General features: G+C 47.3%; 1 protein-coding gene across 1 annotated transcript in view; it reads left to right on the top strand.

The window, feature by feature from the left end:
* LOC105517329 overlaps positions 1-11,093 on the top strand; it is a 19,603-nt gene extending 8,510 nt beyond the window's left edge. The window contains 4 exon segments of the mRNA XM_011949818.1: positions 2,657-2,769; positions 9,864-10,068; positions 10,180-10,399; positions 10,402-11,093. Coding sequence (XP_011805208.1) covers positions 2,657-2,769; positions 9,864-10,068; positions 10,180-10,399; positions 10,402-10,727 — 864 coding nt within the window. The 3' untranslated portion in view covers positions 10,728-11,093.
* The last annotated feature ends 4,476 nt before the right edge of the window (positions 11,094-15,569 follow it).

Raw genomic sequence — 15,569 nt, 5'->3', positions numbered from 1 at the left:
TGATTTTCCTTTCCAGGGTGCGTAACCACCCAGGGACCTCTGCTTATTGGATTAGTTATGCTCACCGATGTAGCAGTCCTGCACCCATCTTCCCGCCTCTCTTGACCACAAAGAAAGGGGTCCGGGCTGCTGGATTCTAGTGGTCCTTTACCAGCATGCCCAACATTGCCTTTGCGCTAAGGGGTGAGTCCTAGAGCTGGTCTGGGTTCCTGAGTATTTCATAACAACCCAGCTGCCCCATCAAGATGCATTCCCATAAACAAGAGTTCTTATGCAAATTCATTTCAGAAAGGGTGTAGCTAACCTTTTGAGTCAGGATTGAGATAGTCTTTTGATTCTGTAAGTACTTTAAGGCTTGGCTGAGTGCAAACAGCTCGCATGTTTGAGGAGACCAATTATTAGGCAATTTTTCTAACTCTGCTTCCACAGGAGTCTCCGTATCAATTACTGAATACCCATTGTGGTTTTTTTCTCAATCATGTGGGAGGAACCATCTATCCTAGGTCTGGTCAGACCTTTGTATGGTAATTAAGATTTAAATTCCCTGTTAGGAAATCTGCTGGGTTAAGGGAATTATCAGTGGTTGGAGTTACATTACCCTTTTCTAACAGAATAGCCCCATACTTTAAGATTTTTGAGTTAGTAAGCTACCTTTTTCCTTCTTTGACTTAGAATAATTCTGAACTGGTAAGGTGTGCTCACAACAAGGTTTCCTCTAAAAGTTACTTTTCTACTTTTAGCAAAGCAGGTGCTGCTACCGACTGAATGCATTTGGCCCATCTGCAGGTTACTGGGTTAAGGATTTTTGATAGGTAAGCTACGGGTTGTCAGTGGCCTCAGTGCTTTTGGGCTACGCCCTTATTTATACTGACTACAAAGTGGTATTGGAGTGTTATAGGGTCACAGACAAGATCTTCAATTATCAATTACAGGTTTTAAATTTACCCTGACTTTTAAAGGAATAGGGCACACTTTTTTTTTTTTTTTTACTATTTCTATCTTTTTCTTTCTTTTTCTCTTTGACTCCCTCTTTGTCTCTCTCTCCATCTCTCTCTCTCTGTCTCTCTCTTTCCATCTCTCTCTCTCTCTCTCTGTCTCTGTCTCTCTCCATCTCTTTCTCTCTCTCCGCCGTTACAAACTTGGGCCCCTGGCAAGGGTGGTGGGGAATGGGTCCCACATAACTGCCCATGTCGAGAGCTGTATACCTAAATCAGGAGGTACACCAGGGATAAGACTCCCTGAGTTATAGTCTAGGTGCCTAAGGACACAGCTTCGAGCTTCCTCAGATCCCTTTGGAGATACAGCTTGCTAAAGGAAATGAAAGTCTGAACCATTAGTACCTAGGAGACAGGGATCAGAGAAAGTAGATTCAGAGATAAGGAGAATTTTGGGGCTACACTTTCAAGAAAGCTGTGGTTGGGACCCAGGAAATATGGGTCAGAAGGAAAGGTATGGGCACATGCATGAGCGACTGTTGAGTAGAGACTTCTGGTTGCACCATGATCTCAACTGGCTACTGCCAGGAGTTCAGGATGACAGCTTTCTGCCTCTAGTCGGCACTCGGCTTCCCCAAGAAAATTGAAAGTGGAAGCTGGCTCCAGGCAGACCAACATTCCTAACCCAGAAGGGTTGGGGGTTGTTAGAAAGCCCTTCCCCAGATAGCCTCACACCTGAGTCTTAAGTCCAGTGGCCATGCAATTGTTTTTAACTGGCCGACAGGTGCCCGGTATTTTCCTCCAATTCTAAGGAAGGATAGGATAGAATAGCAAGTGAAAGTGGTCCAATATTACTCACCACTTTGGAGGTCCCTCCGTGGTCACCAAAATGTGGTCACCAGAATGTTACTGGGAGTCCTTGCTCCCAGAGCTCCCAAGATGGTGGTGGGCCGCTTCCAAAATGGCGGCGGGCCACTTCCAATGTGGTGGCAAGCCTCATGTTCTCTGACCTGGGGTTCTTGACCTCACGGATTCCAAGGAATGGAATCTTGGGCCATGCAGTGAGTGTTATAGCTCTATTAGAAGCCGTGGGTTAGGGAAGAAAACTGTGGAATCCAGTGACTAGTGTTCAGCTCCATTAGGATGAACCCAGGCACTTAGCTGTGCAGGAACAATGGCGAGCCTTTAGCCCGATAGGGAGTGGCAATGGGCGCCTCGCTGGATCAGGAGCACAGTGGACACCCTGCCGGATCTGGAGGGATGGAAGTCAGTGGCGGGTCTGCGACGGCGGCAAACAGCAGTGGTGGACGGCGAGCAAAAGCTCAACTCGAGCTGTAACAAACACGGATCAGAAGAGAGTGCAGCTGCAAGATTTAATAGAGTGAAAATAGAGTGAAACCAGAGCTCCCATACAAAGGGAGGGGACCCAAAGAGGGTAGCCCTCATTTAAACTTTTTCAAAGCACTTTCATGTATGTCAGATCCCAACCACCTTCAAAGGAGGTGGAGCAGATCATGTCTCATGTGAGAGCTGACATAACCAAAGTTCAGAGAGGTGTAGTGACTTCCCAAGGCCATACAGCTGTCCATGGCAGAGACAGAACTAGAGCCCTATCTATCTTCCATGTCTCAACTGTCTGGGAATCCCTATTTAAGAACTGTTACTTAGGAATATTGCTTCCCCCCCTTTGGAGCTGACTTTCTCCAGATCCACACTGGTAGCCCTGGATTCTGACACGAGCGCTTCAGCTCCTTGACAGTCAGACATCCAAAGCCAAGTGCAGCCTTCGGAGAGGCCACGGCTCCCTTTCCCAGCTCTCTTCCCATGAAAGAAAGTAGGCTGGGCTGTAAATGCTGTTTGGACCACTAAGTCCCCACGTGTTCTACTTCTGAGCATCTGGGAGGATGTCAGCGTTTGCACCCACAAGCTTCAGAGAGTAGGGCTTGGGTCTCTCTGTGCCTAAATGACTCAGCTGTGTAAGTACTACCATCCTGGGGGTGGGGGGCGGGGCGGGGAATGCAGCTGGATTACTAAGCACTACTGTTGGTGCTGGACTCAGTAGGGCGCTGGAATCAGAACACCTTTCCTCTAAGAAAGATGAAGGCACATCTCTGGTAGTGGTGAAGCCTGGCCCAGAAGTCCAGGTCCTTGGGAATGACTGGGGCCTGCCTTTTGGCCCTGGCATTTCCAGTTTGCAGTTCTGGGGCTCAGGCCCAGCTCCCCTACCTCCCCACTGTCTTTGGCACTTAGTGAGCATGATCGGCTCTACCTGTTCCCTCCCCCACACACCCCCGTGGGCTCTGGACCTTCTTTCCAAGCCAAAGTTGGCGGCTGTCATTTTCAAACTCTTCTTCTGGCCTTTCTTCTTCCTTTTGAGTTCAGGCTCTTCCCTTCTTGGGCTTCCCTTCCTCCCTGTCTGTCAGCTTGTGCTGGAGGGAGCAGCTGAAAGCAAGGATGAAGCATGGTTTTCCAGGCTGACCTTCCTGGGTGAAGATGAGGCCAGGATTCAAGTGCTTTGAATCGTGTGTGTGTGTGTGTGTGTGAGAGAGAGAGAGAGAGTGTGTGTGTGTGTGTGTGTGTGTTTATTCCACAAGGAGCATCCCCTGAGCTGAACGGATAATTCCCTGCAGAGAGGGTCATGGTCTCCTATGACCCCAACACCCACCCAGTATTCCAGGCACACACAGTAAGTATTCAACAATAATTGTCAAGGATTATGAAATACAGAATGATGGAAAGAGAACTGACCTGGGAAATTAAGACACTTGGGTTCTAACCCCAATTCCACTTGTAGCTTGTTTCGTAAGTCCTTTAGCCTCCCCAGACATCCACTTTAAACAATTCCACCCTTACCTCCCATAGGACCACTTAGATAATGGATTAGATATTTTCTTCTGAGGACCAGACAGTAGAACAAGGTAGGTAGAAGCTCCAAGTCTAAAGGAAAATTAAAAGATCTCAGCATTCCCATGCTCCTTGTGCAAAAAGAGGTTAAGCAGGCAGAACCCCCTTCCAAGTAGCTGTTAGTAGCATCTTGCATTAGCCAGATCTCCACAGAAGGGTAAGTCCTCGGGCATCTATCTACAAAGGACACCCCCCCCAGATTATTCATTCATAAGTAAATTATTGTCTTTGCTGGCCTCCCATAAACAAGGACATGCCAAATGTAACTTTAGGTCTACAATCTAAGTCTAGCTCCTAAAATGAAAGTCGATTTCATTCCAGGCTGATAATGTCGATTACAAGCATACATTCCCAGGTGCAGAACCAAGAGAGCAATCATTCCTCCCTTACCCAGAGATGTCTGTATAATTGATTCTTCTTTTACTCATTTTTTTTCTCTGGAAACATTCCCCTTATCTTATATAAGATGTAGATTTTCTGGGCATTAACTAAAGGCTCACAAGAATGTAACCATTCCCTTTACCACCAACCTGGCTCTCTTCCTGCATGCCTACCCCCTTGAGGGAAATGTATAAATATTAAACCTCCTGAAAACAAACCTCTTCAGAAAAATAACCATAGATATGTATGCAGCTCATGTTTTCCCCAGACACACTCCAAATTTGGCTTAGTAAACCTTGATCAGGAAGACATTTGGCACAGTTTGGATATTTGTCTCTACCCAAATCTCATGTTACAATGTAATCCCCATTGCTGGAGGTGGGGCCAGGTGGGGGGTGTTTGGTCCATGGGGACGAATCCCGGTGGCTTGGTGCTGTCTTCACCAGAGTGAGTGAGCTCTTATGAGATCTGATTATGTAACAGTGTGGGGCACCTCCCACCCCACTCACATGTGCTCCTGCTTTTGCCATGTGACATGCCTGCTCCCCCTTCGCCTTCTGCCATGATTGTAAGCTTCCTGAGGCCTTCCTAGAAGCTGAGCAGATGCCAGCACCATGCTTCTTGTACAGCCTGCAGAACTGTGAGTGAATTAAGTTGATTTTCTTTATAAATTCCCCAGTCTCAGGTATTCCTTTATAGCAATATAAGAACGGCCTAATACAACATTCCTACTAACCAAAGTCCATTCTACAGACTTCCTAGTCAAGAAGAGAGCCTTCTGTTCTGAAAACTACTCCAGCCAGACAGATTGATCATCTGACAAGTAGTCTTGCATGAGAGGGACAGCCTTCTAGACCATGAGGTGGGAGTCTACATTTTGGTGTATGTAGACGGCTTTGGGAAGATCTGTGTGAGGCTGTAAGTACGCTGGCCTTTCTGTACATTTTCCAGAAGCCTGTTCAGGCCCAGGGACAGGAGATGGGTACTGAAATCTAGGGGAAAGCAAACTGACAACCTGGGCTCTGGCATCACAGAATGGCCTTGCCATCTCCAGCAGCACCTTGAGTCAAGAACTTCTGTATCTTCCCAATGGGCAGACTCCAGTGGGAATGAAGTCTCACAATGTGCAGAGGCTCTGGCTGTGCCCAGTGCTCCCAAGGGAAGAGGATGACGGTCAGACTGGCCACTCACAAAGCTGCAAGTGCCTGGGCAGGGAGGCCTGCTGCCTTCAACCATGAAATCTGACCCTGCAAAGCCTGTGTAAGTGGAGCCTCCTCTCTGCCTCCCCTAGGAGATGAGCCAGTTCTCCCTACCTGGTGATTCTTAGCTATGGACTCTGGTCAAAGGAAACATTTCCTTCCACATCTTTCAAAGACCCATCAGCTCCAAGACTAAGAATCAGAGCCTCCCCTTTCAGTCCCTGATGGCTCTACCCTGGTTACCGACCACCGGGTCTTAGGCTCCCACGCAACAGAAATTAACATGAGGTCAAGCAAGTTTTCCAGACAAGGCTTATGGCCAAAGAGATTGGACATAAGGGAGACAGTGCAGAAGGAAGGGTTCCCCAGCTGGCTCCCCAAGGGGAGTGCATTACGGTGTCTTAAGGATGGTGACATGCATAATTCACACGGTGAGTGAGCATCATTCCATGTGCCAGGTGGAGTGCAGGATGCACAGATGCAGTAACGAATCATGCTAACACACGCATTACATCATCAGAAAGTGGTGGATAAAAACCCCTTCCTGGGCAGAGATTTTAGAATTACAATGAGGCTAGGGATTAGAATCGGTCATTTTCCTGGCCTATGCACATGTGGGCGATTGAGTTAACGCCCTTGAGTAAGATTTATGGTGGAATATTGCTTATCTTAGTTTCCTCAGATACCTTGCAAGCTCTGGTCAGCGGGTACAGTGCCGGTGGGGATGGTGCATCAAGGCCTGGTGGTCAGAGGGCATGTATGGAAAAATACTTTAGTGGGGGTTGGCTGAGTCCTGTCCCTATTCTGTCTCACTCTCGCTCGTCTTTTGATGGGATTCTGCTGCGTCCCACAAGAATATACTAAGTGTGTCTGGGGACTTTTGCGCAGCAGCTGCTGCTGCCCCCGCACGATCGAACCCCCTCCTCTTCTCCCCACTACCCACTCCCGTCGGTATCTGCTCTCCTGTCTCCATTCCTGGAAATTTTTCTTCTGCAGCCTTAGGAAGATACAAAATTTTTGGTAGAGAAAGGGCCAGAGGAGAGGAAGAGGAGAGCAGACATCTCTTTTTCTGGTTGGTCCTGTGAACTCATTTAGAGTCCAATTGGGAGGTGGGAGGGAGGGAGGGAGGGCAAGGGTTGAAGCTAAAGGAGGCTATTCAAGAAACTTTGAGCACAAGTATAGCTTCTTTGGGGCTCAAGAGAAGGTGAGTGGCTCAGAGCAGGGAGACCCTCCCCTACCCCTCTACCTGGAAGCCACCTCCCCTCTGGTGCCCTGACAACTGGACATGTGGGGAACATGAGACAGATGTTGATGTGCCTATGGTGGACACCAGCAAGGGTGAGAGGGAGGGACTAGGACAAGGAGGAAGAGCTGAGATGCTAGGCATCATGATGAGTGCAACTGACAGACAGGACACATGGGAGGCATCTCCTTAGATACCCCTGGAAATGGCCGGGCATGGTGGCTCACACTTGTAACCCCAGCACTTCGGGAGGCTGAGGCAGGAGGATAACTTGAAGTCAGGAGTTGAAGAACAGCCTAGGCAACATAGTGAGACTGCATCCCTACAAAAGAAACATAAAAATTAGCCTAGGAGTGGTGGCAGGACACACTTGTAGTCTCAACTACTCTGGAGGATGAGATAGGAGGATCTCTTGAGCCCAGGAGTTCAAGGCTGCATTGAGCTATGATTGCACCACTACACTCCAGCCTAGATAAGAGCAGGATTCTATCTCTAAAAGAGAGACAGAGAGAGAAACAGAGAGAGAGAGAGAGACCCTGGAAACAGCTGGGAACGCAGTGAGAGCTGAAATCATAGTGATACATGGGTGGGAGTATTTAAGCCAGGAGATAACTGGGTTCCATCAGCAAATATTTATTCTGGGCTTGATATGTCAGATAAAAATTATTAAGACATTACCCCAGTTCTAGAATAATAAGACACACATAATAATAATAGCTAACATTCATTGTGCTGGGATAACTACGTATAGGGATGGTTCAGGTGCTTATACAGGCATGACAACACTAATTTTTCACACCAAATCCATTATTCCCATAGAATTTTTTAGGGTTCTCCAAAGAAACATAACCAATAGGATGTATATATATATATATAGAGAGAGGAAGATATTTATTATAAGGAACTGGCTCACACAATTACAGAAGCTGGCAAGTCCCAAGATCCGCTGGGTGAGGTGACAAGCTGAGACTCAGGAGAGCTGATGGTTTAGTTCCAGTCCAAGTCTGAAGGCCTGAAAATCAGAAGAACAGGTGATACAGTTCCAGTTTGGAGGCCAGCAGGCCTGAGACTCAGGAAGAAGCAATGTTTCAGTTCAAGTCCAAAAGCAAGGAATAAAGCTAATGTCCCAGTTCCAAGGTTGTCAGGCAGGAAGAATTCTTACTTGGGAGGTCACCCTTTTTGTTCTATTCAGGCCTTTGGCCGATTGAATGAGGACTTCACACATTAGGGAGAACAAACTGCTTTATTCAGTCTACTGATTTAAGTGTCCATCTCATCCAGAAACATCTAGAATAATATTTAACCAATTATCTGGGCACTCCATGGATCAGCCAAGTTGACACATTAAAGTTAACCATCACAGGCCGGGTACAGTGGCTCACACTGTGGGAGGCTTTGTGTGAGCACTTTGGGAGGCTGAGATGGGTGGATCTCTTGAGCTCAGGAGTTTGTCCAGCCTGGGTTATGTGGTGAAACTTTGTCTCTACCAAAAAGACAAAAAAAAATGGCCAGGTGTGGTGGCACACGCCTGTAGGCCTAGCTGTTTGGGGAGGCTGAGGTAAGAGGATTGCTTGCGCTGGGTGGTGGAGATTGCAGTGAGCTGAGGTCGTTACTATACTCCAGCCTGGGTGACAGAGCAAGACCTTGCCTCAAAAATAAAATAAAATAACCATCACAAATTGGTTCTGGGACAATTTCAGAGCCCAGGCAAAAAGATGGGAATGGTATCTTCTACCTTAGAGGTGGAGAGAGGTAAACCAGAGAACATCAAACAAAAACATCATGCAAAAGATGCCATTTGAACTGAGCCTTGAAGAACAAGGAGTATTCTGACAGGTAGAGACAGGAGGAAAGGAAAGGAGAATGGGAGGGGATGGTGTGAACCAAGAAATCAAGGAAGGAAAGAATGCAGCAGGCGGATTCATCAAGTGAGGCAAATAGGGTGATGTGTGGGTAGTGTCCTGGGCTGTGTCCTTGAGAAGTGGATTGTGATGGAGATAAATGTGCAGGGAGTCTGTTGAGTGCTCCCAGGGGTAACATCTGGGGAAGGGGAGCAAAGGAGAGGGGAAGAGAAGGGAAGGGGGCAGGATTGGGCAGGAGAAGTTGGGCTGGGATGCAGTCTCCACCAAGGCCTCAGCTGACTTCTGAGGAGCTTTGGAGCTGCAATGACTCCTCAGAGATTTCCTGAGTTAGGGCACAGGACTCAACACTTTACACTCCCACACTGATGCCACAAGATGCAGGCTGCTCTGGGAAAGGGTGTAATGTTGGACAAAGTGAATCCCTTCAGCGGAGACAATTCCCAAAGAGGGCAGATAGCTCAGGGTGGTCTGCCAGCAGCATGCCCAGCAACAGGGGGAATAACTGCTACGGAGGGATCTAGGGGGCCCCTCCCTGCATTCACTGCAGGTGGATTAAAGGACGAGGGATGCAATGGATGTTCAAGAGCCAAACCTAGCATATCCCGGGATCCAGCACTGGAGATCCCTGTGAGCCACTGATGACTGTTGAAAAAGGGAATGACAACTCAGGACTCTTCCTTCTTTATGAAGATTAATCTGGAAGACTCATGTAGTTATGAAGATTAATCTGGAAGACTCATGTAGTTCCTAGACATGGATGAGGAAGCCCAGGGGAATGTGCAATAAGAACCACAAGGACAGAGACCTGGGCACACATTGCAGGGACGGGTGGAGGAAGAGTGAGGGAAAGCAGTGGAGAAGGAGCAGACAAGAGGTGGGGAAAGGAAGACTCTAGACTGAGGATAAAGTCAACAAATTCTGAAGGGAGGCCAAGCAGGACAGGCACTGAGGGGGATCCCATGTAACAGGTCATTAGAAGGCTCTTGGCTGGGCGCAGTGGCTCACGCCTGTAATCCCAGCACTTTGGGAGGCTGAGGTGGGCAGATCACGAGGTCAGGAGATTGAGACCATTCTGGCCAACATGGTGAAACCCCGTCTCTACTAAAAATACAAAAAAAATTAGCCGGGCATGGTGACAGGTACCTGTAGTCCCAGCTACTCAGGTGGCTGAGGTATGAGTATCGCTTGAACCCGGGAGGCGGAGGTTTCAGTGAGCGGAGATCGCACTACTGCACTCCAGCCTGGAAACAGAGCGAGACTACAAACCAAAAAAAAAAAAAAAAAAAAAGGGCCAGGCAGCCCAGTTTCGCGAAATCTCTCTGCACGCTGTGGCCCACAGGCACCCGGCATGCACCTTTCCCCGCTGCCAGGATGCCCAAGAGGAAGCAAGGTCAGCTCCGCCGAAGGGGCCACCAAGGAAAAGCCCAAGAGGAGATCCACGAGGTTGTCAGCTAAACCTCCTGCAAAAGCGGAAGCGAAGCCGAAAAAGGCAGCAGCGAAGCATTGAAACCACCATCTGCAAAGCTCTACATGTTCTTCACGGGGTGATTAATTTCTATCCAAAACTTAGATTCTTCAACACCTATATGAAAATGATAAATTCAAAATTGATCCTTTTAGTTCCTCATTATATGAAATAAAAGGATTAACTGTAGCAGGAGAGTCAACCTGACCATACAGCATGGTGCTTTTTTTCCGGATATATCTTCAGACAAAAAAGGTGCAAACAAAAGGGAAAAGGGGAGCAAAGGGAAAACAGGCCCAAGTGGCCAACCAAAAAACTAAAGAAGATTTACCTGCAGAAAACGGGGAAACGAAAACTGAGGAGAGTCCAGCCTCTGATGAAGCAGAAGAGAAAGAAGCCAAGTCTGATTAGTACCATATACCATGTCTTACCAATGGTCCCTGTCTCCCTTCTTGTACAATCCAGAGGAATATTTTTATCAACTATTTTATAAATGCAAGTTTTTTAGTAGCTCTAGAAATATTTTTAAGAAGGAGGGAATCCGACCTCATCCCATTGTTTAAGTGTAAATGCTTTTTTTTAAGAGGTGAAATCATTTGCTGGTTGTTTATTTTTTGGTACAACCAGAAAATAGTGTGGGATATTGAATTATGGGAGGCTTTGACTGTCTCGGGTGTCAGCTTAACATTCCGTAGATGGGGAGTTACTTTTTATGTCCTAGAATACAAAGCGTATTAAATGGCAATATGTAGTCAGTCCTGCATTTAATGTCTTGAACATTTTAAATTACTTCTATTCGCATGTTGTTTTCTAGTAGAATTGTTTCCTAAAGAAAACCACTCTCTGATCATGGCTCTCCCTGTCAGAATTGTGTGCACTCTGTAACATCTTTGGTTGTGGTAGTCCTATTTTCCTAATAACTTTGTTACTGTGCTGTGAAGGATTACAAATTTGAATATGTAGTGTACATGCTATTCAGTTGTGAACTGTGGGCCGTATGTAACAGCTGACCAACATGTGAAGATACTGGTACTTGATAGCCTCTTAAGGAAAATTTACTTTCAAATTTTAAGCTGGAAAGTCACTGGAATAACTTTAAAAAAGAATTACGTGACTTTTTAGAATTTTGTTACATATGTTAAGAATTGTGTACAAATTGAAATGTCTGTACTGATCTTCAACCAATAAAATCTCAATTATGAAAATAAAAAAAACAAAAAAAATATAAAAGGCTCTTGGTGACCTTGCAGGACCTTGTCGCTTCAAGAGAGCGACAGGGCAAAATTCAGACAGCATTGGATCAAAATAATGAAAGCAGCTGCTCCATTTACTCAGCATCCTCCATGTGCCATGCACTCTGTTGGGAGTTTTAGGCGTGGAATTTCATTAAATTTTCACAACTCTGCAAAGAAAGTATGATTATTTTCATTTTATGGATGAATACACTGAGAGGCTCAGAGAGGTTAAGTCACTTGCCCAAGCTTACACAGCAAGTTACAGAAAGAGATTGGGACCCATTGAGAAGTAAGAAAGGGGAGGCAAAAAGTGCAGGTTACTCTGTAAGAGGCATTTCAGGTACAGAAGGAGAGTCACCAGGGAGGAACGCACACTTGATTTAGTTGGTTTTTTTCTTTTATGTGGGAGACACATAAACATGTTTATAGGCTGAGGAGGAGGAACTTGTAGAAAGGCAGATGTTGAATAATTAGGAGAGGGGAGATAATTTATGGAGCAAAGACATGGCAGGGAGGGAAGGAATCAGGATGCAGGAGAAGGGGCTTTCCTTAAACAGGAGACAGGAGGGCAAGGTCAGGAAGGATAGTGAGGCCCATCCAGTGGCCCTTATTCCTCCTGTGAAATCTAAGGGGAAGGTAGAGAGAGAAGGTCCCTTATAGCCCGCTGTGTGGGGCTTGAGAAGCAAGGAAGGCTTGAGGTGGCTGCTGGGGGCCTGGGGGTGATGCAGGGCAGATGAACCCCCAAGTTGGGGCTTAACCCAGGAGGGTTCTTGATTTCATCCAGGAAAGAATTCTAGGGTGAGCCAGTGGTGTTAGACAGCAACTTCGATTGAAGCAGCAGTGTGCAGCAGCAGGAGAGCAGGGCTACCCCTAGGCAGAGCAGTGCACCCAGAGTGGCAGCTCAGACGCAGTTCTGCAGTCATGTGCATACTCACTTTTAATTATATGCAAATTAAGGGGAAGATTATGCAGAAATTTCTAGAAGAAGAGTGGTAACTTATGGGTTGTCAGGTCATTGCCATGGAAAGGGTGGTAACTTCCCAGTGTAGCCATGGCAATGGTAAACTGACATGGCATGCTGGTGGATGTGTCTTATGGAGAGGTGCTTTTGCCTCCTCCCTGTTTTAGCTAGACCTCAATCTGGTCCAGTGTCTGAGCCGAGCCTCCCGAGTCAAGTCTTGCCTTAGGGAGGGCTGTGAGGGACCTTCTCTCTCTACCTTCCCCTTCGATTTCACAGGAGGAATAAGGGCCACTGGATGGGCCTCACTGTCCTTCCTGACCTTGCCCTCCTGTCTCCTGTTTAAGGCCTCAGGGAGACCTGGGGCCATAAAAATGTGCTAATACCATTAGGCCCTGTTGTGAGCCTGGGCTGGGAATAGGGAGTGGGGACTGATGGGGAAATTACCTGAGAATCATCAGGTTGGACTGATGAGTTTGGACATTCACTACCTCGGGAGGCCTGGTTTGAAAACCCAAGAGGCCCACCTCTGGCTCTGTTCCTGACTCTGCAATGATAGGATGTTAGGCAAACCTAAAATCTCTTGGGATTTCCACTATCTGACTGGTAGAGCCAGGGACTCATTAGCCTGGATTAGGAGTTGATGAAGTTGGAGAAAGTTGGCTACAGACTCCCTGTTGCTCATGGAAAAAGCAGCGTATGTTACTAATGGCACCACCCACTGCCTGTAAGAGCAGATATTCATGGTAAGGCAAATTCCCTATGGCCCATATGATTGTTTCCATGGGGTGCAGTGCCCAGTGGGAAATGGTGAGGTTCTGTGTCCAGGGTACCAGGAGCCCAGCCTGACGCTGCCTCTAAAAGCCTCTGTGGGGCTTTGGCTAGGTCATTGCACCTTCTGGCCTCAGTTTCCTCTTCTTGGTTTATGACAAAACAGACACTTCTCAGGGTGTCAATTTCTGGCCAGTTGGAATAGAGGGCAGCTTCACATTGTCTAGTGAGGGAGTTGCTCCTTTCCAAATGGGAGAGAGAAGAGAATCAAGAGTGAGTTTCTTGGCCAGGCACGGTGACTCAAGTCTGTAATCCCAGCACTTTGGGAGGCCACGGGGGGTGAATCACTTGAGATCAGGAGTTCAAGACCAGCCTGGTCAACATGGTGAAATCCCATCTCTACCAAAATATGCAAAAATTAGCCAGATGTGCTCCACGCCTGTAGTCCCAGTTACTTAAGAAGCTGAGGCATGAGAATAGCTTGAACCAAGGAAGCAGAGGTTGCAGTGAGTCAAGATCGCACCAATGCACTCCAGCCTGGGTGACAGAGTGAGACCCTGTCTTAAAAAAAAAGAGTGAGTTTCTCATCTCTTCTCCCCACCCCACCAGTAAGCGCAAATATCCCACAGATTTTCAGAGAGGATCTGTGTGAACTCGTCAGCCTAGTGCCTAAGGCTTAGCTTAGGGTCCTGCAGCTGTGCATGGGCACCCATCATCAGATACAGCCTTCCGATCATTTGATATGGTTTGGCTGTGTCCCCATCCAAATCTCATCTTTAGCTCCCATTATTCCCACATTTTGTAGGAGGGACCCAGTGAGAGACAAATGACTCATGGGCGTGGTTTCCCCCATACTGTTCTCGTGGTAGTAAGTCTCACAAGATCTGATGGTTTTATAAGGGGAAACCCCTTTCACTTGGTTCTCATTCTCTCTCTTCCTGCCACCGTGTAAGACGTGCGTTTGTTCTTCCCTTGCCTTCCACCATGATTGTGAGGCCTCCCCAGCCATGTGGAACTGTGAGTCCATTAAACCTCTTTTTCTTTATAAATTACCCAATCTCGAGGATGTCTTATCAGCAGCATGAAAACGGACTAATACATCACCTCTTGTCACATGCTCCATCCTCTGCACAAGGCTCTGTTGTTGCTGTTCTCAATCCTAGTCCCCAGTTAGCCCCGAAGCTGAGAGCTAGACACAGGCTGTTACAGTGGCTGGACTAGAACAGAACCAGAGCTGCTGGCTCACTGGCTGCAGGCAGCTTGTTCTCTGCCCTCTACAAGGATCTGGGATTTATTTAGCCTGTTTCCCTGGCAGCACTGGTTACAGTGGCAGCATCTGCTTCCCCATGAGGCTGAGTGAGTCACAGCCACCTACACTAACCCTTGGCACAGCACAACTCTGTTTTGCTGGGGACCACCGATAATAAGCCACCAGGAAGATGCTGGAACACAGGCTCGGTACAGACAGTGCACTGGGCATGGGGCCCTGGGAAGGGCTTACCTATCTCCTCATGCAGAAGAGGTTAAGGCTGGATGCTGAGTTAACCCTGGCAGGCTCTCCCCACAGACAAGCTGTTAAGTCTGCTTAACAGCTTAACAAAGTGGCTCACCTTGGCTGCTGCCAGCAGCTACAAGGTCTCATGGGAGAGGCCTGCAGGCTTTTGGACTCCAAGTCCAGCCCTCTTTTCACTATGCAATGATAAGCCCTCAAACTTGTCTTTCCATGGCCACCTCTGCACCCATATTGGCCCCAGGTTCCTTCTGGGTCTTAACCGCAGGACCTTCTTTTAAGACATCATCAGTCCTTCCTCTGGGCAGCAGTCCTCAAAGCTGTATTCTTTCCCAGGCCCACCCCTTCCTGAAACTTTTATTTCCTCCATCTTTTCTCCCCTTCTTAGCTGTGTAATCTGAAAAAAATTAGCTGATCCCATGTTGTTAATGACTAATAACAGGTTATAGCACTAGTCTCACAGGTGTTGCATTTACTCTTGACTTTGAAAGGCAGAGCATCAGTCTTAGGCAATGGTTTCTCAAAATACAGTCCCTGGACTTGTAGCATCAGCTTCATCAGGGAGTTTATTAGAAATGCACATTCCCAGTCCCCACTCCAAACAAATTACATCACAGATGTTGGGGTGGGCACTGACAATCCGTTTGAATGAGCCCTCCAGGAGACTCAGATGCAAGCCAGGGTCTGAGGACCCCTGGTCTAAGGAAAGAGATCTGTAACAGTGTATTCCCCATCCTGTGGGGAGTGGAGAATTTTTGTCCGTACTTATATCTGGACTCACAGCACAGCTGCAAATATCTTTGTTTCATGCAAGCCACACTGAAGAGGCTTGAGTAGGCAAAGATCCTATTTGCTCTAACTCTGGGGGTTTTCCTGTGTCCTTCCTCCAGATTGTTTGAGTCGCATGGGAAGAAACTGGTGTGTGGAAAAGGGCAGCATTGCCTCACCTGCCACAGAGACGGCTTTAGGAGTCAAAGGAAACCCATCCATTGGAAATGAACAATCTAGCCATCCAGTTTCCTAAGAGCTGAGGAATTCAAGCAGAGGGAAAAGAGACTGATAATATTTATTAATCAATGTGAGTTACTCTTTCTTCCATCAATTCT

The sequence above is a fragment of the Colobus angolensis genome, unplaced genomic scaffold (genome assembly GCF_000951035.1).
Source record: "Colobus angolensis palliatus isolate OR3802 unplaced genomic scaffold, Cang.pa_1.0 Scaffold3, whole genome shotgun sequence".
NCBI classification, from domain to species: domain Eukaryota; kingdom Metazoa; phylum Chordata; class Mammalia; order Primates; family Cercopithecidae; genus Colobus; species Colobus angolensis.
The sequence above is the reverse complement of the archived record's forward strand: the minus strand, read 5'-3'. Positions and strand labels throughout refer to the sequence as shown.